This window comes from Trachemys scripta, chromosome 8 (assembly GCF_013100865.1).
Source record: "Trachemys scripta elegans isolate TJP31775 chromosome 8, CAS_Tse_1.0, whole genome shotgun sequence".
Lineage (NCBI taxonomy): Eukaryota > Metazoa > Chordata > Testudines > Emydidae > Trachemys > Trachemys scripta.
This window is the reverse complement of record NC_048305.1, coordinates 15,935,482-15,960,573: the sequence shown is the minus strand read 5'-3', so window position 1 is coordinate 15,960,573 and position 25,092 is coordinate 15,935,482. Positions and strand designations below refer to the sequence as shown.

Here is a 25,092-nt window from a genome sequence, read left to right as displayed (position 1 = left end):
GTAAGATACGTAAGAATAAGCTTTCATAAGTTACGGCTGTACCACCTGAGTAGGGCCATGAAAAACACGTCATGGACTGTGAAATCTGGTCTCCCCCCGTGAAATCTGGTCTTTTGTGTACTTTTACCCTATACTATACAGATGTCACAGGGGAGACCAGTGTTTATCAAATTGGGGGTCCTGACCCAAAAGGGAGTTGCGGGGGGTCACAAAGTTATTTTAGGGGAGGTAACAGTATTGCCACCCTTATTTCTGCGCTGCCTTCAGAGCTGGGTGGCCGGAGAGTGGCGGCTGCTGTCTGATGGTTCAGCTCTGCATGCAGCAGCTCCGCAGTAAAAGACGGCGATACCATACCAGGCCATGCTTACTTCTGCACTGCTGCTGGCAGCGGCTCTGCCTTCAGAGCTGGGCTCCCGGCCTGCAGCCACCGCTCTCCAGCTGCCCAGCTCTGAAGGCAGCGCTGCCGCCAGCGGCAGGAGCGTAAAAGTAAGGGTAGCCATACGCAATCCCACCTACAATAACCTTGTGACCTTCCCCCCAACTCCTTTTTGGGTCAGGACCCCTACAATTACAAGGCCAAATTTCAGATTAAAATCATGAAATTTATGATTTTTTAAATCCTATGACCGTGAAATTGACCAAAATAGAACCTACACATTAGCATTTGTACAGTATTCAGTAAACTCCCAAAGTCCTGCCCAAGCATGCATGGGGTTCAGTGGAAAAGCCAAGGTGAATTCTTTAAGAGCAGTCTTTTCCTTAGTTATTTTAAACTCATTCCCCTGTCAAGAAACTTGGGTAGTGGGTGAGGCTATCCCCAGGACACTACAGAACACACTTGTGGAGACATATAACACAGGAGGCGTTTCTCCCCTACCTCAAGTAAGTTTTCAGTGCACTGGTGATAGTCTTTATCTCCCACTCAGCACAGATGTCCGTTTCTGTTTCAGAGGCTGTTTTGGGATCTAGGGAAGAAAGGCAACAAAAGAATGAGTGGCTCAAAGAGAACACATTAAACAACGTAATCATCTCCAAAGTTACTCCTGTGGGGTTAGCTCTGAAGGAAAATCCCACTGCCCAGTTTCTCAATGGTGTCTCCAAATAAGCAACACCAGCAAATACTTTTGAGCCTTGAGAGCTGTTCCTGCTTACAAGGATATGGATGAAGACGGTGACCGCAGGTTGGACACTAGGACTCACTTACATATGTTCAAAAGCAAAAAGAAGAGGTACTCATCACTCATGAGTGATGGGACCAATGCTTTTGTTTCAAGCGTGATAATAAAAAAGGTTTCAAGACACTGCTGTGCTTAGATACTACAGTGATGGAAGCAGAACAATATCAGACAGAGTCAGACAGACTAGACACACGCCGTTTAATGTAGACTTTGGGACATAATTGCAGCATAAATAAATACATCAAAATAATATAAGGACAATGGCAGCAAGGCATGCCTAAATGACTGGCAAGTGATTTGGGCACACAGCAGTACAAATTAGTGGTGGGGAACGCACAGTGACCACTAGTAACCAGGGCCAGCTGTATCATACAATTAAAGCAGGCAAGTGCCTATGGCAACAAAATAACAGGGGCAATAGGACATTCAATAACTGTGTGCATATGACACTGCTGGCTGCGAAAGGCAGGCATTTGCTTGCTTGCCCAGGGCAGAACCACCACTAGACCTAGCCCTGCTGGCAACTGAGGAAATTATACATGCGCTTGACCCCCTTTGTTCTGCAGCTGGAGTAAAAGGAGGAAACAAAGTTGTCGCACACAGCACTACATAGCAGGACATTGGCACAGCAGCGTGTCAGCAAATGATCCACTGTGTCACTTGACCTGGTAGACCCTAGCTTGCCACTCCAGAAACCTGTTGCCAGATGAGTGTTTTTGCCAGCCTGACGTTTGCTGCTAGAAGATGGAGGGAGAACTCCGGCCATAAAGTTCCCATTGGCTTGCAAAAGCAGGAACATCTGCAAACATCCTCAGGGGCCCTGCTGGCAGAGTTCTACAGCAAGGAAGCTTGTACGTGGTCAGCTTTCTCTATAGGTATACGCGTAATGGAGAATGTAGGGTATTCTTGTTTACTTTATTTGTATCATGGTGAGGGGAGAAATACCAAACCCTATTTTTAAATGTTGTAGAGCAATGAGTCTGGGAAGGCAGCACGGGGCGGGCGGGTTATCGGCTTAGAAAAATCATATTTTGGTTTGTTTTTTCACCTCTGGCCTCTTGATGTCATTCTATTAGTTTCCTACATCCTCTTCTCAGCAGACCGTTCCTTGGCATCCTTAAAGATTTTTTAAATGTCTGATTCATCCCTCCCCATCCCTGGAGTCACATGCAGAGATTTACAAAAACTTCTGAACTTCCACAACATGAGCAAGCCCTGGAGAGATGTCAAATATTACTTCAACTCTCTTAATTCTAGGGTCAATCTCGCTCAAACAGCAAGACAACAGAAGACAGAGCCTGGCTCTAAGTGAGAAGAAATTGGCAAGTTTCACATGTGCAAGCCATTGCATGAACCACATCTAGTAAACCAGCTATTTAGCCTTCTCCTACGCCAGGCCTCCAACCAAACAAACGTTATGTAACATTACAGAGAAGAAAAAAAAGACTCAAATAACAGTCAGGCTAGAAGGCTTTTTATAGCAATATGAGGCAAGTTTCTCAGAGCTTAAGCACATCCATTTTAATATACTTCATTTCCAGGCCAGCCTGTCCAGAGACTCCTGAGCAATCTTTGTTTTCAAAAAGGGCTGCCAATTTCTGCACCTCCCTGTCGATCTCTCTGGTATGCTGGGAGTTCGACTCTTCTGATCCTCAGAGCCTACCTGGGAACAAATTAAACACTTCTGGCAGTCTCTAAGTGCTGTATGTTCATATTCATATCAGCAGTTTCCTTTCCCACGCTGATCCTTGCCCTCCACATGTGCATGCATGCCTCTGCCCTGGGCAGCTTTAACTCTGCCCTTCACCTTCTAATTCCTGATGTTGCAGCCACCATCTTTGCCCAAGAAGGGTTAGTTCAGACTCAGGAGCTCTTCCAGGCACTCACTGGGCTCAACACTTAGCAGCCCAGAAAGTGAGACGCCTAAGCTAGGAGCGGCAGCCAACCTCCTGCTTGGCAGTGCAAAGTACTAACCACCAGGCCTGCCCCCGGGCTGTTTTTAACTTTGAGAGTCCCAAATCCACACATTCCTTCACATGCCACCATGAAAGCACAGGAGGAGAGATGATCCATTGCACCAGTCAGAGAGGGGAAAAAACCGCTGCGCAAACTGTGGCCAGATCAGAGTGAACCAGCAGCTCACCTTTTATGTCAAGGTGCTCATTTTCCCAAGGCTTCTCCAGCTACGCCGTGGTGAGTGGCTACTCTCCAGCCCTTTCCTCTGGCCAAAGAGACATACAAAAACATCTTCCTCCGGCTTGCCTGGACACACACGGAGGGAACCCAATGAGGCTGTGGATGGCTGCCTTCCTCCAGCCCACAAAGACCAACTGTCCACTATTACCTCCCTGCCAAAGGAATGCTCCTTCCCCACTGGCAGCTCCTAGGGCCGGCTGCATATAGCACTAACAGAGCCTGGTTCGGCCCTGAAGACGAAGGGAACATGTGGCAATGCTGTTTTCCTTCTGGGTCCTCAGCACTGTGACTGCCTCTGTTTTCACTGGCGCAACTACCTGCCACTCATGGAGACTGCCAGGTTTGGCTCCCCCAACCCAGCAGGGACCAGGAAGACTGTGGAAGCAGCTTGGCGCACACACCCACACACGACAGGTAAATGAACGGCTGTAAATGGTTCTTCCACACCCTCTGCTGGATGATTTTAGGAGAGGCTTTCCCAGGCTCTGTGGGAAAGCGTGGCCCAGTTATCCCCAACCCAGACAGGCTGCTACACTTGGCATCATGAGGGCTCAAATAAGAGGCCATCAGTGGAGACCCTCTTGGCTCCTCGGCAGTGTAGAAACACAGGGAGCGATTCTGTGCTGCACCTTGTAGAGACACAATATAAACTTTGCAATTGGGTGGAAAGAGTTGGGGGACTGGGGAGGTAAGTGGCTTAAAAGTCATTTTGCATGGGCTGCTTCAGGAGCTGAAATGGCTCCCAAAGTAACTTAGCCACTCAACCCAATCTGCTGAGAACCTCTGTAGTACACAGCACCTTCCCCACCCCCACCATCTGCAGACCCTGGCCTACCCCCTACACTGGCCTTTATGGGGCATTCATTTTGCGGTCTTCACAATGTCTCTGTCAGGGGAATTCTCTAGTTGGCTATGCGGCCTGACACCGCAACAACATATGGGGGCCAAAATGGGTTTTGAGCTCAATATGGTGCACCTATCAGGAGTGAAGGAGCCTGTTCATTTATTCTATTTTTATTTTTAAGCACTACTTACTCCTCTCCTTCCCCTCATCTCCTCCGTGGGCCTCCCTTCCCTTTGTGTATTTCTATTTAAAATTACTGTTAAGAAACAAACAAACAAACAAAACAAAACACATGCAGCTGTTCTGCACGGAGTGAATACGAGGCTTTGGCCAGCAAAATGTTTACTTCCAAAACCCAAGATCTGAAACAACTGCAGAGGAAGTTGTGCTTTTAGAAACCTGGAGTCATGCTGCCTCTTCTCTGATCTCTGTAAGCTTCCAACTAGATCAGGAAGCGAGGGCTGTTTCGAAGTCACTGTTTGTAGTCAGACAATATTTAAGGCAGTATTTTATCAGTTTCTGTAGAAGCTCTGGTGAAACATCCTAATGCCATTACAGTAAAATAACGATTGAAAAAGGCAGGAACCATTTTTTCTTCCTGCAGACTTCTAGCATTTTGTACTTCAGTGCTACAGGGCTAAAGGATTGCTCAAATCAGTTACCGTCAGGTGGCTGTTCAGTGACCTACGTGAAGTGAGTGGGCATTTTCAGTCCAGTTCCTAGCAGACAACTGTCCATGTTCCAGAGATCATCATGACAACTGTCACTGACAATTAAAACCAAATGACATTAAAAACCACCATTACGTTTGCATTAATTGGCACCGTGGTGGTAACCCAGGTAAACGCTCAGGTATGGAATCTGCACAATGAGTGAAGATCTTGGCTCTTCCAGGTAAGGATCAAAAAGCATTGTCTGGTCACTCTTTGAGAAGGGGAAAGCCATGAATAAGTTCCTCTTGCAGGCACAAGTACATGCTTCCTGTTGCTTTTGTGCTTGTTTGCATTCCATTTCTGAGTTCATTTATTGTCTAATTTAATTCTCAATTTCTTAACGATTGGTAGGTGAATTTGACTATATTAATTTCCTATATTAATTGAAGAGTGATAAATAAAACCCTAGGCCTTGATTACAAGCTCGGGACACTGACTGCAAACAACCCAGATATGCATGAGAATAGAAAGTGAGCCTGATCTGACAATGGGAGTCTTTCCATTTATCTCAGTGAAAACTGGAGCAGGTCTTTTTGATGCAATTGAAAAAGTGCTTGACTGCCAGCCTGCAGGAAACATAGAATTCCGAAGCATATAATGACTAGTAAAGTCAAACAGCACGCTACTGGGTGCAGCTGATTACCCTCTATCATTCCCTGGATTCAACTCAATGGTTACTTTTTCTGCACTCATTTAAAATATGTTCCTGAATTTTAAAACAATAGGTAAAAACTGTGCAATTTTGAAAGCAATTAAAAGTTTGTATTGAAAAAGAGTTCGGGTTTCCTTCATGGCCATGGGTTTATTTTAAAGAAAAAAAACATCAAAAGGGGTAGTGAAAAAGATAAACATTCAAAAAAAATCTGTATTAATGACAAAAATCAAGTGTGTGTCACACAGACATCACACAAACAAACACAATCCTTCCTAATCAGTTTCAGTGTGACTTGCCATCTGACTTGCTTTTTAAAAGGAGACAATTTTTATTGGTTAAAAATAACTTGATATGGTCACAATGTGCAGAAGTTAAAGGTTTTTTATATCAGTGCAACTTAGAGAAGACTCAGCAAGATGTATGTTCAGACAAACACAGCAAAGATGAATGTGAACAATAACGGGAAGTAGAAGCATGAACATTTCTTCTTCTATGAACCCCTCATCACAACAGACATGGAAGAGGTCAACTTGTCCGCCCCCACCACCATACCAGCCAATGCAAGATCCTTTCCCATGCACATTTACTAGGGGTTTGTCCTGCCTAAGCATAAACGTCCCACAACATGGAGCTTCCACTGCGTCCCAGCTGTTATGAATAAGCAAACGGACAGATTGATATTTTGATTTAAAGGATCACGTGGTGGTCGTCTGAAGAAAAACAAGGCAGCCCCAAACACAACAAATTCCAAGATCAGCAGAAGTCAGGATGTGGGTTTCGTTTTGGGTTTTTTTGTAGACAATAGCACTGGTGACTGAGAGGAACTGCGAGGCATCATCTCCAATCCTGAGTCTGCCCACCCAGGCATAGATTTATACGATCTGAAGAAAAACCAGAGAACAACTCCCATGGCACAGAGAATCAAGTTAGCTGGGGTCGCAAACGTTCAGCTTGATGTTAAGTTAAATGACTAAGAATGATTAAACCCTGGAAAAAACAAGCACTCTGATGGAAATACAGCGAGACACTTGCATACAATGGCACAGCTGCTCCCCAGAGGCTGATTCTTCCAGATGGTGTCTGAAATGCCGATTAGCCTATCCAATGACATCTTTCCCAGAAGTACTGCAGCCAATGTTGCAGAATGTCTTTAGTAAATTTCTGGGAGATGTAAGGGGGAGGGGAACAGTACTAGTCACCGCTGCTGTTATTTCAATTCCTCACCACTTTCTCTATGATAAATACAATCATGTACTAATTTTAATCACCACTTGGGTGACATTAAGATGGTTTCAAAAACAGCCATAAAGGTGTTTCATCATGGCTATAGGAAACCCCACTCACCATTGACTACATTGGCAAGGATCAGTAGGATCACTCAATATGTTATACTCCACCATGTATATAAGGCGCCTCTAAAGAACAGATTTGCATGCTGGTTCTATTACTATCCTGTGTTTGTGTGCATGTCTGAATACAATGCTTCAAAAACAGCTGTGCTTGATAAATAAGTAACTCTTTGGAGACATTTAATGGCAGGGGCTAAAGAAATATAAACACTTTACAAATGTTGATGAATTAAGCCTCAAAAGAACCCTGACAGAGAGGTATTCACCATTTCACCAGTAGGGAAACTGAGGAGCAAATCATTTGCCTTTGGTACACAAGTCCCACAGCAAGAGCGTGGCAGGTACCGTATTTGAGTCTAATGCAGCTGCTGCCAATGCAAAGTGCTATCTGCAAATACCTCCAAGCTCTGAGCACAGAGCAGCACAGCACCTTCTATAGAAAAGGGTCACTCTGAAGGCCTCCACGGTAGTGTGCCACTTACACCAATCACTGCTCTCTGAAACCTGATCCACTTGCCATTTAATCTGTATGTGAATCATTAATGCTGACCACATTCATTTCTAAATATAACGGAAACCTGAAGTTGTAAGCAAAATCTGGCTCCTTAGCTCATGAGGTTTTGATCTGAATAGTCAACCTTTGAGCAGGATGTTGCTTTTACTTTAAACGCATGACGTCCTAAAAAAAAGGCAGGGAGGCGAACGAGGAGGGAGAGAAAAAGCAGAGCTCAGTTCGGCAGTCCCTTTACAGAGAGCTTGTGTCTGCCTGGAGGCTGGTACTCAGCAAAGATACTCCCCTTGGGTTCTGTTGTTAACATGAGGAGGTCAGGACATGCCCTTTTCCAGCCAGACAATAACAATATTGAAGAGCAACAGGGATTAAAATAAATGACCTTGCAACACCTACTTGGGTGACACCCCTAATCATCTAGCCTGCCAGCGAGCTTAGGCCTCATTACTATGCTTCAGACATCAGCAGCTAATGAAGACATGGCAGGCAAGACACAAACACTGACTAGATCACCACGTTGTGAGGCACGAGGCCAAAGACGGAGTGTCTTCAGCTACTAAGGAGATGATGCTTTTGGATGGTGGCCAAAACCTTTGATTCCTCTCAGCACTAAAGAACCCACAAAGGGCCAAATCCAGCCATCTGTTACAGCCAGGGAAACTTATACTGAAACAGATCTATTTGAGAGAGCAGAACAGAGGCCATGATTTGGCCCATTGTGTGGAGACAATAATTCCAAATGCGTTGATAGTTCTTAACACTAAGCATTCTGGTTAAAAAACAAAACAAAACAAAAAACCAGAAGTCCTGGCATATTAGATCAGATTGTGCGGTGGGTGCACTCAAAGTAGCAGTTTATGTTTGCCAGTGGCCAGTACATGATGCTTTTTTGAACCAGGCTGGCAAACGTATGACCCATGAGATAGATCCAGCCCAGATGATGTTGTTACCAGGGCCGCCCAGAGTGGGGGGCAAGTGGGGCAATTTGCCCCAGGCCCCGCAGGGGCCCCCACGAGACTATAGTAGTTTATAGTATTGCAAATTTTTTTTACGTAAGGGCCCCCCAAAATTGCTTTGCCCAGGCCCCCTGAATCCTCTGGGCGGCCCTGGTAGTTACATGGCCCATAGGACATATTCAGATTCTCCATAACCTATGATAACCTTTCATTAAAACAATAGCCTTATGGCTGCAGAGATAGGCTTCCAAATATGAACAGAGTGTGACTGAAGCAGTGGTGTCTGTCTTAGTCTGCAGGGAGCCTGGAACAATGACTTGCAGGTGTGACCGCCTCGGTCCCCTGTTAGCCTCATTGGACTATCAACTTTAAAGCACAATTATGAAATTTCAGTGTCAACATTAAACAAATTAATCACTGATCACTTTAGTGGCTAGCCTGGAGATAGGGGTGGGGATGAAGTACACAGGATTGGAAATTGGAGTTGTTGTAAGGAGAAAATGCAGAGGGGAAAAAGCGGAGGAGGATCAAAGATTGAGAAGGGGGAGAGAAACCAAGTGATGAATGTGACAATAAGGCACTGAACAAATAACTAAATATTCAATTACAGACATCTACTAGTTAGAGACACCTGCTAATTTATATTGGGCCTACCAGGCCCATGAGATGGGGTTGGAATGTTACCACGTTAACTGGCTGTTTACAACTTTTCTTAAGTGTTCTTGTCATGCATGTCTAGAGTGCTTGGCGCTCTGGGTGGGTATTTTTCCCTATGGAGTTATTAAAGCTAAAGCAATAAATGAAATTGTAAATCCAACTGAAACAGGGCTGAAAACCACATGCTTCAGCTTACAGCAGGTTACCTCTTTGGAAACCCATGTGGAAACATCCTCCTGTCATGGCTTCATTTCACATTTCAGAGCGAAAAAAAGTACTGAACTGCTCTCTTGTGTGCGCAGCTGTATGTGTTCTAAGTTCTGCTGCACTTTTGCATTGATATATCAACCTTAAACTCTTTGGCTCCTGTTGTACATTGCTACTGCCACATGAACAGGACCAGCAATAGGGGTATGTGGCATAGGTGGGTGCCTGAGACAGCAGACTTTCAATAGGTAGTGAAGAGAGGAATGCCCCTACCTTGATTCCAGAGAGTCACTCCCACACGCTGGCAGGGGCAGCAGCGGGTCAGCCATGACTGCTGATACTGCTGGCTGATAGGATGTGAATGTGAATGGGATTGAGGGACTTGCAACCCCTGAGGTTTGTGGCAGAGCAGAGTGGAGAGACAATGCCCCCCCACCTTGCTACATTAAATGAGATTTGGGGCCCAGAGGTCTGCACTGACCTCTGAAGTACTGTATCTCACTATTCAGTTGTGCTTGTCTTTAGTGTTCAAAACACCCAGGATTTGTAGCTCTCCATTCTTCATAGTGAGAGCAATGGAATTGTGAAAGCAGAAGGCAGACTGCAATGCAGAGGGGCTTAGCACAAAGTAGAAACTGGGAAGGAGATGGTGTCACATCATCAGGCTGTTCAGCATACATCACAGAGAGGAACAGTAGCCTTGAACTTCACACAGGCAAAACCTTTCCGAGGTGGGAGGGACGTCTGAAGACCTGACTAGGACTCTGTCTCAAGTGGACATTTTCAAAACACTGGGTTGGGCCTCCTTGGTCAGACACAGAGCCCTAACAATGTCAGCCCCTTTTGTCCTTCCCACATTCATCTACAGATAAAGAAGCTCTTCCAGAGGGGTCTATTGAAAAACCAGATGAAATTATGGAACAGTCACTGCCCCCCACAATCCCACAGCAGCTAAGCCCAACACACACACTTGCTATCCCCATCCAGTTAATCTACACTATTCCCTTCACACTCGGACCAACTGTTAGAATGGCTGTGTTGCAGTCTGATTGACAGCAGGGTTCTTTTATGACCTGCTATGGGGAAAGCTAATAACAAGAAAGGGGTTGGGGGGCAGGGATAAAATAATGCTGCTAGCAGTAAACATAGCTGGAGAGGAAAATTAGGTCTTAAGGGAGAGCAACTAGAGCCATGAGCAACATGAAATAAAGACAAAACTTGAGAGGGAGCATGTGGCAGGTATAGGAATAAAAACTAACAGCTATTTTTCTGAAGGTTATAGGCTGCATTTGGGAAGACTGCCAAGATTTGCAAAGCATATGAGTGAAGCACAAGCAACAGACCAGGTGAAATAAAAGCCCCTTTAAAGTGAATGCCCTACACAATTCCTAGTGTTCCGATCCCCGCACTCTCCTGACCTCTCACAGAACATGTTAATGAGAGTTTATTTCCCAAAGTGGAATTCCCACCCCAGGTTCTGGTATTTCGACAAAAGCCTCCACCACCAGGATTGGTAATAAGCTGCTTCCCTCTAATGCAGATTTGAGACACTTACCCATTAAGATACTCAATAGCTTTTGAACTCTGGAGTTTACTCCAACAATTCGGTAGAGCCCTTGCTCATTGATCCCTGGAAAAATAAAGAGGTTACTTAATTAGGGGAATGTTAAAAGAACTATTAACATTTCTTTCATTTCCTTGGCTTCGCTAATAGCTGCAGTAATTAAAGCTTCCACCAGCTGCATACAACACTCTCAACGTGGCTGTTATAGAAAGGGTTGAGATTTGGTTTTGACGTCTGGGTTTTTATGTATTTATTACAAAGTGTTGTCTCCTGATCAGCTCAGGAATCAGAGGTGCCTGTTCTCCGCACTAGTGGACAACAAGAAAGCATGGAAGCACCAGAAACAAATATCATTTGATTGGCAACGTGTGTGGGTGGGTTGAGGAGTCTGATGCTAAGACCTGCTGGTCAGGGACCGTGTCTTTCCATATGTCAGCAGAGTGTGCAGCACAATGTGATTCTGATCCAAAGTGAGGCTTATGGTAGTATAGAAATAAATAATACAGGACCTGACTAACTGGAGCTGAATGTCCCTCTAGTCTTACTGAAGGGAATGAGAGTTGAGGGCATTTTGATCTCTGCAGGTCTAAATAAATGTGTTAGCTTTGTTTCCCACCCCCTCCCTTTTTTTTTTTTTTTTTTTTTTTGAACCAGGGTTTTAATCACAGCCAGCATGTTATCTGAACAGAGTTTATACCATGGACAGCAGGAAAATCTCAATAATGCAAATTCTTTTTCTTCATTTTGGGCGTTGCAAACCTTCACCAGCCTGCAGCTCTTTAGTAACCACCCCATACTCTATGTCCTTAGGATCGGAGCCTCTACAGCACTGCAGTATGGCAAATACTCAGTTCCTAACAACACCCAATGTTCTGAATTCTCTCACAGGTAGGATGGAGAGCAATGGACTGGGACTCAGGAGAACTGGGTTCAAATCTGGATCAGCCACAGATTTCCTGTCTGACCATGGGCAAGTCACTTTCTCTTACCTGTGCCTATCCCACCTGTAAAATGGGGATGACATTTCTCTACCCCACAGGGGTACTGAGAATAAAATTCATATTTGTTTATGAACATTAAATTATACCCAAAATTAGATTTCAAATTAAATTCCGCTCCTAATTTTAAAAATCTAGCCCAACATTTCTTTGTTTATCCTTCTGTTCTTGATACTTGCTTAATACCTGCGTTCTCCAGTTAGTCAAGCTCAAGTACATGGCCAGCTAGGGCATCTGTGTGAGCCTCTAATGAGGTATATCAAACATGGGTCTCTGAGGGTTAATAAATCATTTCTGTGCACAAAAAGAGAAGGTAAGCACAGACCATGCTAAAAACAGATGCAAGACCTTCCCTAAAAACAAGGCCATCTGGTGAACTACTATACCTCTTGTTTCGACAGCATTTATGCATTTCCTGATAATGCTGAATCCGATATTATCCAACTGGGCAGCTGAAAGGAAAGAAAAAAATTGATGAAACACCTAGCAGTGGGGATGATTTCACCATGAGCACTCCATTCATCCAGCAGAATCATCTCCGAGAAACCCCCATGCTGTTCCAATCCTGGGCCTATCCACAGCTTTGCCAATGCATTTCACTCTTGACCTCTAATTCTAGTACCAGGTCCCTGCAGCGATGCAGGTTTGTGCGTGTTCACTGCATTCATTCAGGGCCAGGATGCTATCTCCTGTATGGGACTTCTGGCTGGGAGGTCTGTCAGTCTCTCTCGTTTGCCACAAGCCACATTATTTCAGATGACCAGTCTCTAAACATTCCACAAGTCCCCTACTTCACCTCCTACATCAGTGATTTCCTTCCTAATCTCCAACCAGCTGAAACATGATCGCTGTTGCTGGAGGGGTTGACTTTACCTTGAGGGTTTCCTCCTGTGTCAGACTTCTGTCTGCCTAGATATGTGTGGGGGGGAACTGAATTTCATGTTTTGCTTGTTTGTTTTTTTTAATTGTATGATAGGTTGATGCATTTTGATCGATGCCCTACAAAATGTGCTAAATAAGCAACTGGGGAAGGAAGAAAGGTGACCAAGGGGCCTACAAAATGTGCTAAATAAGCAACTGGGGAAGGAAGAAAGGTGACCAAGGGGAGACCGGAAGGAAATAAATGGAAGAGGTTGGAGGAGAAAAATAGGAGTGGGGATGAAGGGAGAATAGAAGGAGGATGTAAAATGGGAGGTGAAGGTACGTAGCAATGAGTGTTACCCAGTGAAGAGAGACTGGAGGAATGGAGTCCTTCGGCAATGTAAGAAGGAAACAGATGATGGGGGTATGTATATGAATTGCTGGCTGAAACAACGAAGAGTTCAAAACTCTTTAAAGCAATGTTTTCCAAACTGCACCCCATGGCCCACTGTGGTTGGTAGAAGTCACGTGGTGCTGAGAGATTATATTTAGAATAAAAGTAGACTTTGCCCAAAGAGGACAAAACACCTATCACCTTAAAGACACTACATAATACTTCCCTAATACGGTAAGCAAGCGTTGTGAGTTGACCTAGGGAGGAGAATGGTTCAAGCAATCACAAAGAGGCAGAGATGTTTCTACAAGACACAATCTATTGAGATGCGGCCCACATTATAAAAAAAAGTTTGAGAACCCGTGACATAAATCAGCAGGAGAGATCTTGCAGTGTGAATGGCTGGTTCTCCTTCACTGTCTAGGAGTGAATACAGCCAACTGTAGTCATGACTGACCCACGCAGGATTCCAACCTTAGACAAAAACTAACCCATTCCCCTGAGGAGCCACCTGGCATCCTAGGGGCATTATATTATTCAAGTAAACACTTTTGAGTCCCAGGCTGTAAAATGCCCAAGTAAAAAGGTTTTTCCCTTGTGGATCGCACACGATTCAGCAGATTTCCCTCCTTCTTTGTAGATTTGCACAGTGGAAGCAGAGCCCTTTCTTCTATTAGCGTTAATGAAATATTTATTCTGTGCAAATTAGGATGTCCTGAAGGGATCCAACTCTTGAGCCTGAGAATAAGATCTAAAAATTTCATACTAATGGAATATAACACTCAATTAACTCATGCTGTTGCAGTATTTCAAATTTAATTTAAACAAGTTACTAATACTTGTACCCAAATGCCTGCTGGGATCCTGAGGGAATATTTATCCCTTAGTCAGCTCTCAATCAGTACATGGGGCACACTGCCTGCAGTCAGCTATTTGTCAAGGAAAATTACTTCTTTTATTTGCAAAGATTTGAGAAATATGCAGAAACCACACTGAAAGTGCATTCAAGAGCATGAAGAACTTTATGCACCATCTAGAAGTTCCATTACATAGGAAGCATGATCTAGTGTTTACAGCAATGAGAAGAAGTCAGGAGAAATGGGATTTATTCCCAACTCTACACAGATTTTGGACAAGTCGTTTAATCTCTCTGTGCCTCAGTTTTCCCATCTGTGAAATGGACGATAGAATACTTCCCAACAGTGCCTCACAGAAGCGTTGTGAAAATGAATTCATTAATATTTTTAAGCAATTTATGGTCTTTGGATGCAAGAAGCTAGAGCGCAGAGAAAAGTATTATTTACAAAACAGCTGATTTTATTTCGTCCTACAGAAAAAACATCAAATTTCAAAGACACAAAACAGTACTATTTCTGGGGTCCAATAGAAAAGTTTCAGAGTCCAGGAATCATGGCAGTTCACAACATGAGCAGTGCAATATTTTGCCTTTACCCCTCCCCTGACATTTCCTAATTCAAAAGCACATCGAACACACAACCGGTTCACAACAATGGGATAGTTTGTTGGTTGTCCGTAACCTGCAAGGTGCAGCCCCCTTACTAGTTAATTTTACCTGTCACCCCACGTCATCTGCTCATTTGTTTTTAAAGTTCTGTGTTGATACCATTACTAACATGATGAATGGCAAGAGAGACAAAGACAATACAACTTCTCTACATTTATTTTTCTGGGAAAACCTGCTGAAATGCTGAGCCAACACACACACATTAAAGAATGCTCACATTACAGGACATGCATAATGGCTATGAAGTTTTATAGGTCTTGCTAACTGCTTCATGCGTTCTTTAACAGCCCAACTATTCCGCAGGAACAGACACAACGGACACGCTGGGGTACTGTGTTTTAGTTTAGGTTTTCAATAGAACAAATCAAAACAGATCAAAGCTATTAGGTCCACTTCAGATGTCTTCTGCCACCCTACTCCACAAACTCTGGGTACTCAATATAGAATAAACCAGATATAGCAGGCCCACTACTACTTTGACAGTCTTTAACATCAGCAAATTATTAAAAAAAAAAAACAGTTCCAGCAAAACCAGGGTGCCTGACTAGTGATTTTGAGTGTCTTGGATTTCAGGTGCTGAATACTGCAAAAGGGGCCTGATTTTCAGAAGGGTCTCCCAAAATTACTGGTTAAAATTGAGGTCGGAATGTTTTTTGCCACCAGTATGGCCTACCCTGGATTCTCCCCATCCCCTAAAGGTGCTACCTTTCCCCGCTCCCCTGCAGCTTTAGTTAAGTTCCTTCCATGTTTGATACTGGCAATGTGAAGGTTACAAATGGGCATTCTCTCTCCCCCACCCCGACCCGCAATTTATTTCCACGGCTGGAGATTCATCGTGAGCCCACTGCACCACTCAGTACTGACTGAGTTACCACTAAAGGGGTCATAGCAAGACCTTTCAACAGTGTTTGCCAAGACAGAGTGAGGAAGCAGGAGCAATCCTTCCAGATGAAAGTGACAGAGCATAATCCTCTCCAAGCTGTTGAGTCAGCTCTTTAGAGTCCTTGCTGAGCTCTGGATCAGGAAAGGTCAGGGATTTATTTGCAATCTTCGTATCCTTATGCTCTCCAGAAATATCTAATTAAATAAATATCCAGGCAGCCTTATTTATCCTTTAATTTGACTTTTAATGAGCTTGATTTCCACTCTCCCTCACAGAAGCTTCTTTTTATCTCTCTTGTTTACTCACTGACTTAGCTCAGAGATGACAGATCATAGCTGCATCTGGAACTACTAATGCCGTGATCCTTAACACCCACGCCATTCTCCCTAGGCAACTCCGTGATCTGCAGCACGAGGCTTCAGCTAGATTTCCCCCCAAGTCGGCAGTCCATTCCCCCATTTAGATTCTGCTTGCTAACATCTGATGGCTTGGGAGTGGTGGTGGAATGCGTGCGTGTGACTTAGGGCTTGTCTAAACTACCGGTCGACGGGCAGCGATCGATCCAGCGGGGGTTGATTTATCATGTCAAGTATAGACGGGATAAATTGGCCGCCGATTGCTCTAGCCTCGATTCCGGTACTCCACCTCAACGAGAAGCGCAAGGGGAATCGATGGGAGAGCATCTCCCGTCGACACACCGCAGTGAGACACCGTGATGAGTAGATCTAAATATGACGACTTCAGCTGCGTTTTTCATGTAGCTGAAGTTGCATAACTTAGATCGATCCCTCTCCCGTAGCGTAGACCAGCCATCAGTCTGTTGCATTTTGAGCTAGCACAGTGAGCTGCGGACAGGAGTTGGAGGCTAATGGCAGCAGAGAGTGTGATCCCTCCCAGCTGCCTTGGATACACATGGTGACCAGCATACCTCAATTCTCTATAATAAGGGGTGTTCCTCATCCCCATCCTATAGTCTCTCACTCATATTGTTATTTATTTCCATTAGAAGTGCAGAATTGCAAAGATGAAGGTAACTGTCATTTACCAATAGAAACCGATCTTCCGCTCTAGTTATTCGTTCATTTTGAGCCTCTTATCTTGCGACTGGGCAGTGGCAGGTTGAGAGGTACGGTACGTGGAACCAAATTTCAGGGGATGCAGCTTGCCTCGGTATTTCCCTATGCCTCACTTCAGCGGATGGATGTGGGTCGAGCATACACAGTCACACACACACACACACACAAAATAGTATTATTGTAGAAGTATTTCAATGCACAACTGACCAGAGTATCAATCCAAGATAGTATTCATGCTATAATCTGGCATAGAGATATTTTAATCAACATTTGACAAGCACCACCATTATTCCAGCTTTTTTGCTAACTAAATACAAGCTACTTATCCTGTCTTATGCAACATCTTGAACTACCCTAGTTGGGCCCGTCTCATCTTGAATTTTTGCCATGTACATTATTTCTATTTAATCCCTTAATTCCATCGTTCGATGCTGACACTGCAACTACCTGAGCATAGGGGAAGGGGGGAAATCAGACTCAGGCTGATCTTGCTGAATCTAGACTTACAAATGTCACACCACACCAGCAACACAAGATCAAACAGACTCCTCTGCAGACGACGTTATACAGCTTTGTGTTTTATAGCAGAACAAAACAAAAACTATCTCAAAGAGTTTTACGGAATTAAACACGAACGGAGGGAGAGAAGTCAAGAAATGGAGACCAGGAAAAATGAGGTTTTTGTCTGTGATTTAAAAACTGAAGAATTGATGAGATGCCAAGATGACAGGGAAGAGGAACTGCAGAGCAGAAGGCTCTTGTATTGAACACATTCTCAGAGAAGCTGGATGAAGGACAGAGATCAGGCCAGTGTGGGATAAGTGAAAGGTGGTTTGTAGAGAGCATAAGGTCTATGAAGAGTTTATAAAACTAAGGTGAACAATTTTGAACCAGATCCTGAAGTGAATGGGGAGCCAGTGGAGTTGGAGGAGGAGGATGTATTCATTCATCTTCTTCCATGTACCAAGTCCAAACGGCCTAGAGTATTTGTTTTCAGAGAATAGAGCAGGGCAAAACAGGACAGGTCTTCTGGATTTTGCTAACCAAGAAATTAAAATACACTTAGTGTTAGAAGTTCACTGAAACTCATCCCTCCACCCCCACATCACCCCTCTCAAGTCACTCCCTTTACTCCCTAAGCAGAGCAGGATAAATTACTTTATGGATGCTTAAGTATCAGAGGGGTAGCCGTGTTAGTCTGAATCTGTAAAAAGCAACAGAGGGTCCTGTGGCACCTTTAAGACTAACAGAAGTCACAGGCAGTAAGAAGGAACTGAGAGGGCGTAGGGTTGGCAGCGCTTAATATACCGACGCATGAGTGCGGCACTAAGGGGGTGCCACAGCCGACCCTACGGATACTGCTAAGGCAAAAGTTTCCAACAACACGTGCACGTGGGCGCGCACACACCTAGAATGGAATCGACATGAGCAAGCACGCAAAGAAGAAGAATTGCACAGGCCAACTTAATAATATTTTACTTTTACGTACACACCTTTCACCTGAGGCTCTTGGTGCCCTTTACAAACACTAAATCTAGTCTGTGAAGTAGGCAAGCAGCGTTCTCCTCATGTTGCAGATGTGGCATGGCAAAGGAAAAGATACTGAAAGACAGGCACCTTTGCCCAGGCCTTCCCAATTGATTAAATCCTAGATTCTCGGTTGACTAGTGAAGCTGCAGACCGCAGAGAAACAAGGTGTTTGAGCTCCTCTCGAATGCCTCAACTTAAGCTTTGAAAAGCACCCAGATACCTTGGTGAGAAGGGTCACTAAGGGTACGTCTACACTGCAACTGAAAACCTGGGGCTGGCCTACATCAGCTGACTCTGGCTCTCGGGGCTCAGGCTAAGATGCTGTTTAACTGTGGTGTAGACATTCAGGCTGGGGCTGGAGCCTGAGCTCTGGGACCCTCTCCCCTTGCAGGGTCCCAGAGCCCAGGCTCCAGCTGGTTCTGCAAAATCTACACTGCAATTAAACAGCCCCTTAGCCTAAGTCAGCTAACACAGGCCAGCCACGGGTGTTTAACTGCAGTGTAGACATACCCTACATGCACTTACTACTGCTGTAACTAGTGACTTTCCCAAAGCTACACAGGAAGTCCATGGCCAGGAATAGAAGCCAAGAGGAAACAAAGAATCAGCTAAGCCACCCTCTTCCCCTTGAGAGTAAAAGTACACTGTCCCTACAATGCCACGAGTCCCTACCAGAGCCAGAATGGAGTTCTGGCTAGGACTTGGCCATACTGCCAACCAAATATGGAGTACCATATTTACTCACACTGTCACTGCACTAATGCATTCTGGGAGACATCTCAAGTACAAATGGTGCTACCGGACCAAGTTTTAATCTCTCTTCCCTTCAGCAGGGTCAGACACTGGTTTGTGTGGCACAGAGCCCAAAGCTGTAACCTACCTGAAGGAATCAGTAAAACCTTGCGTTGTCACTGTGTACCTAAGGAACCAGCTGTTAACATGCCTCCTCTCAACTAATATAGTGCAGCTCCAACTCAGTGAATTTAGAGATTGGCTCAGACAATGCAAGCGGCACTAATTGTACCACTCAGAAGCAAGGCTAAGAGAAAGTTAGCAGCACTGCATAGCCCACCTAGGTATCAAATTACCTGTAATTGCACCATCTTGTATCACTCACCACCTCTATAAAAAACCAAAACTGACAGGGATGTAAATCTTGCCTTGGAGAGGGGGGGGAAAGATTGTGGGGAGAGGAGCAGGGGAGAGGGGCTGAAATCATTTTCTATTTGTCAGCACCAGTGGCTGGCAAGGACAGAAAGGGAAGCCATGCTGGCTGCTCAGTCAGCTGAATGTCAGACCTATCAGATGGAGGAGCTCGATGTCCAGAAGCAAGGCTGAAATTCCCCATTAGTGTGTATACCCCTTCTCAGATTCAGCAGGGGAAAACATTCTATTTATAAGCCACACACCAGCCGGGATCCCACAGCAACAAAGCCCTATGATCTCATGGGGCTTTCATCTTAGCTACTGGCTGCCTAAAAATGGCAACAGGACTCTCACCCTCCTGCCCTCCACACTCCAGCCCTCCCTTAGCTCACGCCCTTAATAAAGCTGCCAGTGATCTGTTCAAAGAGTTAGATACCAGTGGGAGCTAAGGAAACAGACTGTGTGTAAATAAACTTGCCTCTGATAAGTGGCCCAAATGAATGTAAAGGGTTCAGACTGCCCCTCAAGAGCCCCCCCCCCCTCCGATTAATTGGGGCATTATGTATGGAGAGCCTAATCTAGGCGTTGCAGAGCCAGTGTAGGCTTTGCAAACTCAGTGTGCCTTAAACAAAGGGAATGATGGGGAATTAGAAAATGCAAGTGACCGTAGAAAGCTTCCCAAGGACATGTGACCTGAACGCTATCACTGCCAAGGTGCAGTGTGTTTTAAAATTGCGATCATTTTGCAACCTGACCATTTACGGGAGGTCACAGGTCCAGGTTAAGGTTCTGACTGATTTTTGTTCTCTTCTCCCTGACAATCGATCTGTGCCTTATTTTGTCCAGCCGTAAAATGCAGATACGAGCACTTTGAGCTCCTCTGAGGCAAGGTGTCATATAAGGACAAAGTATTACTCCTCCCTCTGTGAACATGAAGCACCATGTCAGGGCTGGGTGTTTGTCATTTTGCTTTGCACGGAAGCAAAATAAAAATACCAAATGTGATAAAAACCACATGCAGCCAATAACCAGGGTTTAATCCATGTCAGGAAGAGGGAGGCCGCGGAGCAAGAGCTGTGAGCAGCTGCAAGAAAAAAAAGCACTTACAAACATTCCCTCACTTAGGCCTGGGGGGAGATGAATCTAAGTTACGCAACGTCAGCTATGTGAACAACGTAGCTGAAGTCGACATACTTAGATCGACTTACCGTGGTGTCTTCACCACAGTGAGTCGACTGCTGCTGCTCCCCTGTCGACTCCGCCTGTGCCTCTCGCTGCGCTGGAGTACAGGAGTCGACAGGAGAGCGTTCAGGGATTGATTTATCGCGTCTAGACTAGACGCGATAAATCGACCCTCACTGGATCGATCGCTGCCCGCCAATCCAGCGGGTAGTGTAGACATACCCTTAGTGTCTAAGTAGTATCACAGTGAGAGGTGCTTCCAGGCAAGTGTGAAGACAGGTTCCTGTCCCAGAGAGCTTACAATTGAAATATTTACGTGTTTAAAAATAAAGAGTTGGCTTCAGTGTGCCCAGTAACTTTAGGTGCATTTAAGAGCTTTAAGTAGCTGCAATTTGGAGGATATCTATGCTAGCCCAAATCTATTGAAAATGGTCCAATTAAGCGTTTTGAGACATAGGAGGTGAGAGGTGGGACAAGGTAGAACTGCTCCTCCTAGGAGCAATGGGAATACTCTTCTGAGTCCAGGATGCATACATTGTTTGGGCTAAGGGAGATAACAAGTCTTTAAGATCCATCTTTTGGGCTCTTTTTCAGAGATCTGATTAGGCAGGGTCTTCCCAGTGTATCTGTTGGCACTGGCTTGCTCCATAAGACTTTTACACTACACAGTCTGAGTCCTCTTTTGGTAAAAAGAAGGCTGGTCTATTGGGCTGTCCCATTGGTTGAGTTGGAGAGAAGGAAGGATTGGTGGTTTTTTTTATTATTATTATTATTAATAAATATCAATAATATTAAACAAAATCCTACTTGCTTTTTATAATAATCATTCTCATATATCTAACACTTAATTCCTCAGCGTACTTTACAAACTGATGCAGCTCATCATCGTCATCCCAATTTAATGGATGGGGAAATCCGAGCATCGTGCTCCAGTGCAGATGAGACAAGAATTACAATCTCACTTCCCAGTCCCTTCTGTCTCATTCAAACTGTTCCATGATTACAGTCAAATATAAGCAACAGGCATGGCCCCATCGCTAATGACTGCATGCTGTGATGGCGTGCAGGGCAATTCCTATTCGCAGCACCTCCTCCTCACAATGCATCCATTTTCCCAAGCAACAAGATCTTGCTCTTAAAAAAAAAAAAAAATACTTACTGCCTTCACTTTGATTGTCTTTGTTCGAGTTGTAGACCTGGAAAACAGAAGGGAAGCCTTTAACCTTTTAGTTATATAAAGATTCCACATGTAGTTACTAGAACAATTATGCTGCATTATTTACAATACAGAAATGCCTAGAGGCCTCAGCAAAGATCATAGCTCCTTGGTGCCGGGTGCTGTACGAAGACATAGTAGGAGACAGTCCCTGCTCATAAGAGTTTACAACCTGAATAGGCAAGACCTTGAATAGGAGAAAGCTAGAATTATCATTTCCAGTTTACAGGGGGAACCAAGGCATAGTGAAATTAGGCAACCTATCCAAGATGGGGTGGGGGGAGGGCTAGCTCAGTGGTTTGAGCATTGGCCTACTAAACCCAGGGTTGTGAGTTCAATCCTTGAGGGAGCCATGTAGGGATCTGGGGCAAAAATCAGTACTTGGTCCTGCTAGTGAAGGCAGGGGGCTGGACTCAATGACCTTTCAGGGTCCATATATAAGATCACACAAGGTCTGTGTCAGAGCCACACACATAGGTCTCAATCCCAGCCCAGTATTTTAACCACAAGACCTTCCCTTCCTCAACAACTGTCTTTCGTAACACATCACCATTAAGTCCTGGTCACTTTCACATCACCAAAGATGCATCCTGATGGGCATAAAAGGGGTGTTTTCAAATCTTGTTAGCTGAACACAGCTAAAATCCGTCAAGAGGCAGTCTAGCATGTTTGAAATTCTGCTGGTTGCCTCTGTTGTCTGTTAGGAGGGAGCGTACAGCCCAGTCAGCTAACATATCATGATGGAGGGGCAGCTGGGCCAAATTTAGTGAGTGGTGTTGTGACCTGGCACAGGGGGCACCAGTGCCCACTCAGGACCAAACCTGAGCAGCACTGCAGCTCTGTGCACCAGGTCACAACAAGTGAAGTGCTAGGACAGGCGCCACCGTGGCAGGGTGAGTGCAGGGTAGGCTCACTCTCCAACCTCCCCTCTGCCCCACCACCACCTGAGACCTCCTCTCTGCACCAGGCTGGGATGAGGGTTGTGGTGCTGGGGCAGAGAGGGCTGCTATGGGTGACCTCTGCCCCCTCCGCAGGGCAAGGAGGAAGAGGTGGCAGAGAAGGACGCTGGCCTGTGATTTTGGACTGTGGGTGGGTTGCAAAAAAGAAAAAAGCAAGCAGTTGGTGGGTTGCCTTACTAAAAAGTTTGGGAGCCACTGCAATAGTGCACTAGCTCCTCATCATTCACACGAGGCAGACGGGCAACCCTGAGTGTGGCAGAGCCCATTAGAACCAAAAAATGTGTGTGCAGTCTTTGACCCAATGCTGCGAGCTGTGGGTAGAGCTTTCCTCTGGGTGGGAACTAAGCTGTGAAGCTCCTTCGCAAGTGAGACAAGAAGCATTAGGAATTGGTTCAATCACATCCCCGAGCAGGTTGTCATTCCAGTTCTTAACAGCTAAGGAAGGAAAGTTTTCAGGGACCTTCCCCCACTTGACAGAATACTGACAGCAACATGACAGTTGGCACTAGGCCGTGTATCTCAGGGAGGTGGGGAGAATGCAGAGGAACTCCTACCAACCTCATGATGAGAAATTTCCTTTAAAAACTACCCTGGCCTCCCCTGCTACCGACAGATATGATGTATCATCTCAGCGGGCAGGTGTCACACGCAGTACAGTTGTCTTTGGGCCGGGAGGCTGCCTGCTTGCTATCAGTGCTCTGATGTGGTTCCTCCACTGCAGTCAGGTTCCTCAGACCAGAGCTCTGAAGAAACCACAAGGCCTGTAAACTAAACTACAGTCTCTCCTTCAAAGTAACAGTAGAGTTTGAAACAAGGCACATGTGTTATTAACCAAAGCAAGAATACCATCTTATTGTTTGGTAGCTCCTCTCCCTTTCTTTTCCCTTAGTTTCCTACCATTTCTTGACAAGTATGTCTTAACTTGGACTGCAAATCCCTTGGAAGTAGTGACAGCGGGTCAAATCATTGCCCCATTGAAGCCAATGGCAAAACAGGCATGGACTTCAGTGGGGCCGGGATTGCACCCTTTGTCTTTTGTCTGTAAATCACCATGTGCATTTATTGCAACTGTACAAGCAATCAAGTTTCATGCCTTTAAAGAACAAAAGAAAGGAGGCTGGGGAGCATGCTTGGTCAAAGTCATCTGACAAGAAAACTGACCTGCACTAAGTATTGCTCTCCCATGTGGCTTCTGGATCTTGGAAGGCTCCCCCTTAGAATAAACACACCTTCAACACATAGCAAATGCCTGATCAATGAGCAAGAGGCTCCCAGGGGCATGTGCAACCAGCTGGTCAGGAGATGGGTTGTTAATCTAGGTTTGATTCGATGAGCTTTGTAACAGAACTGACAAAGCCAGGAAGGCAGCCCAGCCTACCAAGGGTCATACAAGTAAGTGGGTCAGCGCGTAGGTATGCAAAACAGTAAAATTGATAACTATGGAGGATGTAAGTCCTTCAGAGGAAACCAATCTCTATTAAATTTCTTGTCTTCTTGTCTTCTCTCCCCTCCCCCGCTAGACGGTCAAAGGAAAAAGGCACCCTTTCATTCTTATAGAGAAGCACATGCTCTTGCTTCCTTGTTGACTTGGGCACCAGCGCTGAGATCTGTGATGAGTTTTAGTAGCGAGAGAATCAGGACAAGGCAAACTGATGTACACTGAAACTTTAAGTACTGAACCAATGGCTGCAATTAAATACAGATAACCATCTTAAAAAAAAAATCATTTGTCTTCATGTCATATTGTGCTTTTGCAATATTTTTATTTACACATAGTTAAACCACTTAAATTGATGAGTCTTTGGGGAACGTCAAAAGAATATCAAGTTATCATTCCTAGAATTCTTCTGCTGGTAACCCATGCCACTGTTATAAGGGCCTTACTCAGAAATCACAGTAGCACTTCTAGGAATTATACTGATATGTAAATTAATGGAACAATTGAGGGACCAGACTGGGGACACTGTGCCTTTTGTGCTAGGATCCAAGCAATTCTGACTATACATTGCCATACAAATATACTTCTCAATCTCTCCCTCTGCAGCACCCCTTACCATAGTATCTAGGCACCACAAACGAATTACAGTACATGATACTTGAAATCTAGAGATTCCTTTGGCATGAGAGAAACTGTTTTAAACATGTACGCTAGGGGGGTTACTCGACAGAAAAAACAGCTGCAGTAAGCAGAAGTATTGCCCCCAAGGGAGAACGTGCACAGCAAACAAAGTAAAATACGTGAAGACAAGCAGGAAAGTGAACAGAAAAACTAAGACTGATTGTGAAGTGTCTGACTTTCCCCAAAGCTAGGGTTACCATACGTCCGTTTTTTCCCAGACATGTCCGGCTTTTCGGCAATCAAACCCCCCATCCGGGGGGAATTGTCAAAAAGCCGAACATGTCCGGGAAAATGCCGGCCGGGCACTTCCCCTCCCGCGGTGGCTCTGCTCCTCCCCTGACTCTTCGGCTCTTAAACAGAGCCGAAGAGTCAG

The 25,092-nt window shown here is 45.0% G+C and overlaps 1 protein-coding gene across 2 annotated transcripts in view; it reads right to left on the bottom strand.

The window, feature by feature from the left end:
• The window catches only part of ARHGAP26 (Rho GTPase activating protein 26), a 304,706-nt gene that overhangs the window by 127,721 nt on the left and 151,893 nt on the right, over positions 1-25,092 (bottom strand). For both annotated transcript variants that reach the window (XM_034778903.1, XM_034778904.1), the window contains exons 12-15: positions 21,585-21,621; positions 12,215-12,280; positions 10,822-10,896; positions 878-965 (exon numbers count right to left, since the gene is read on the bottom strand). In XM_034778903.1, coding sequence (XP_034634794.1) covers positions 878-965; positions 10,822-10,896; positions 12,215-12,280; positions 21,585-21,621 — 266 coding nt within the window. The remainder of the gene's footprint in view (positions 1-877; positions 966-10,821; positions 10,897-12,214; positions 12,281-21,584; positions 21,622-25,092) is intronic.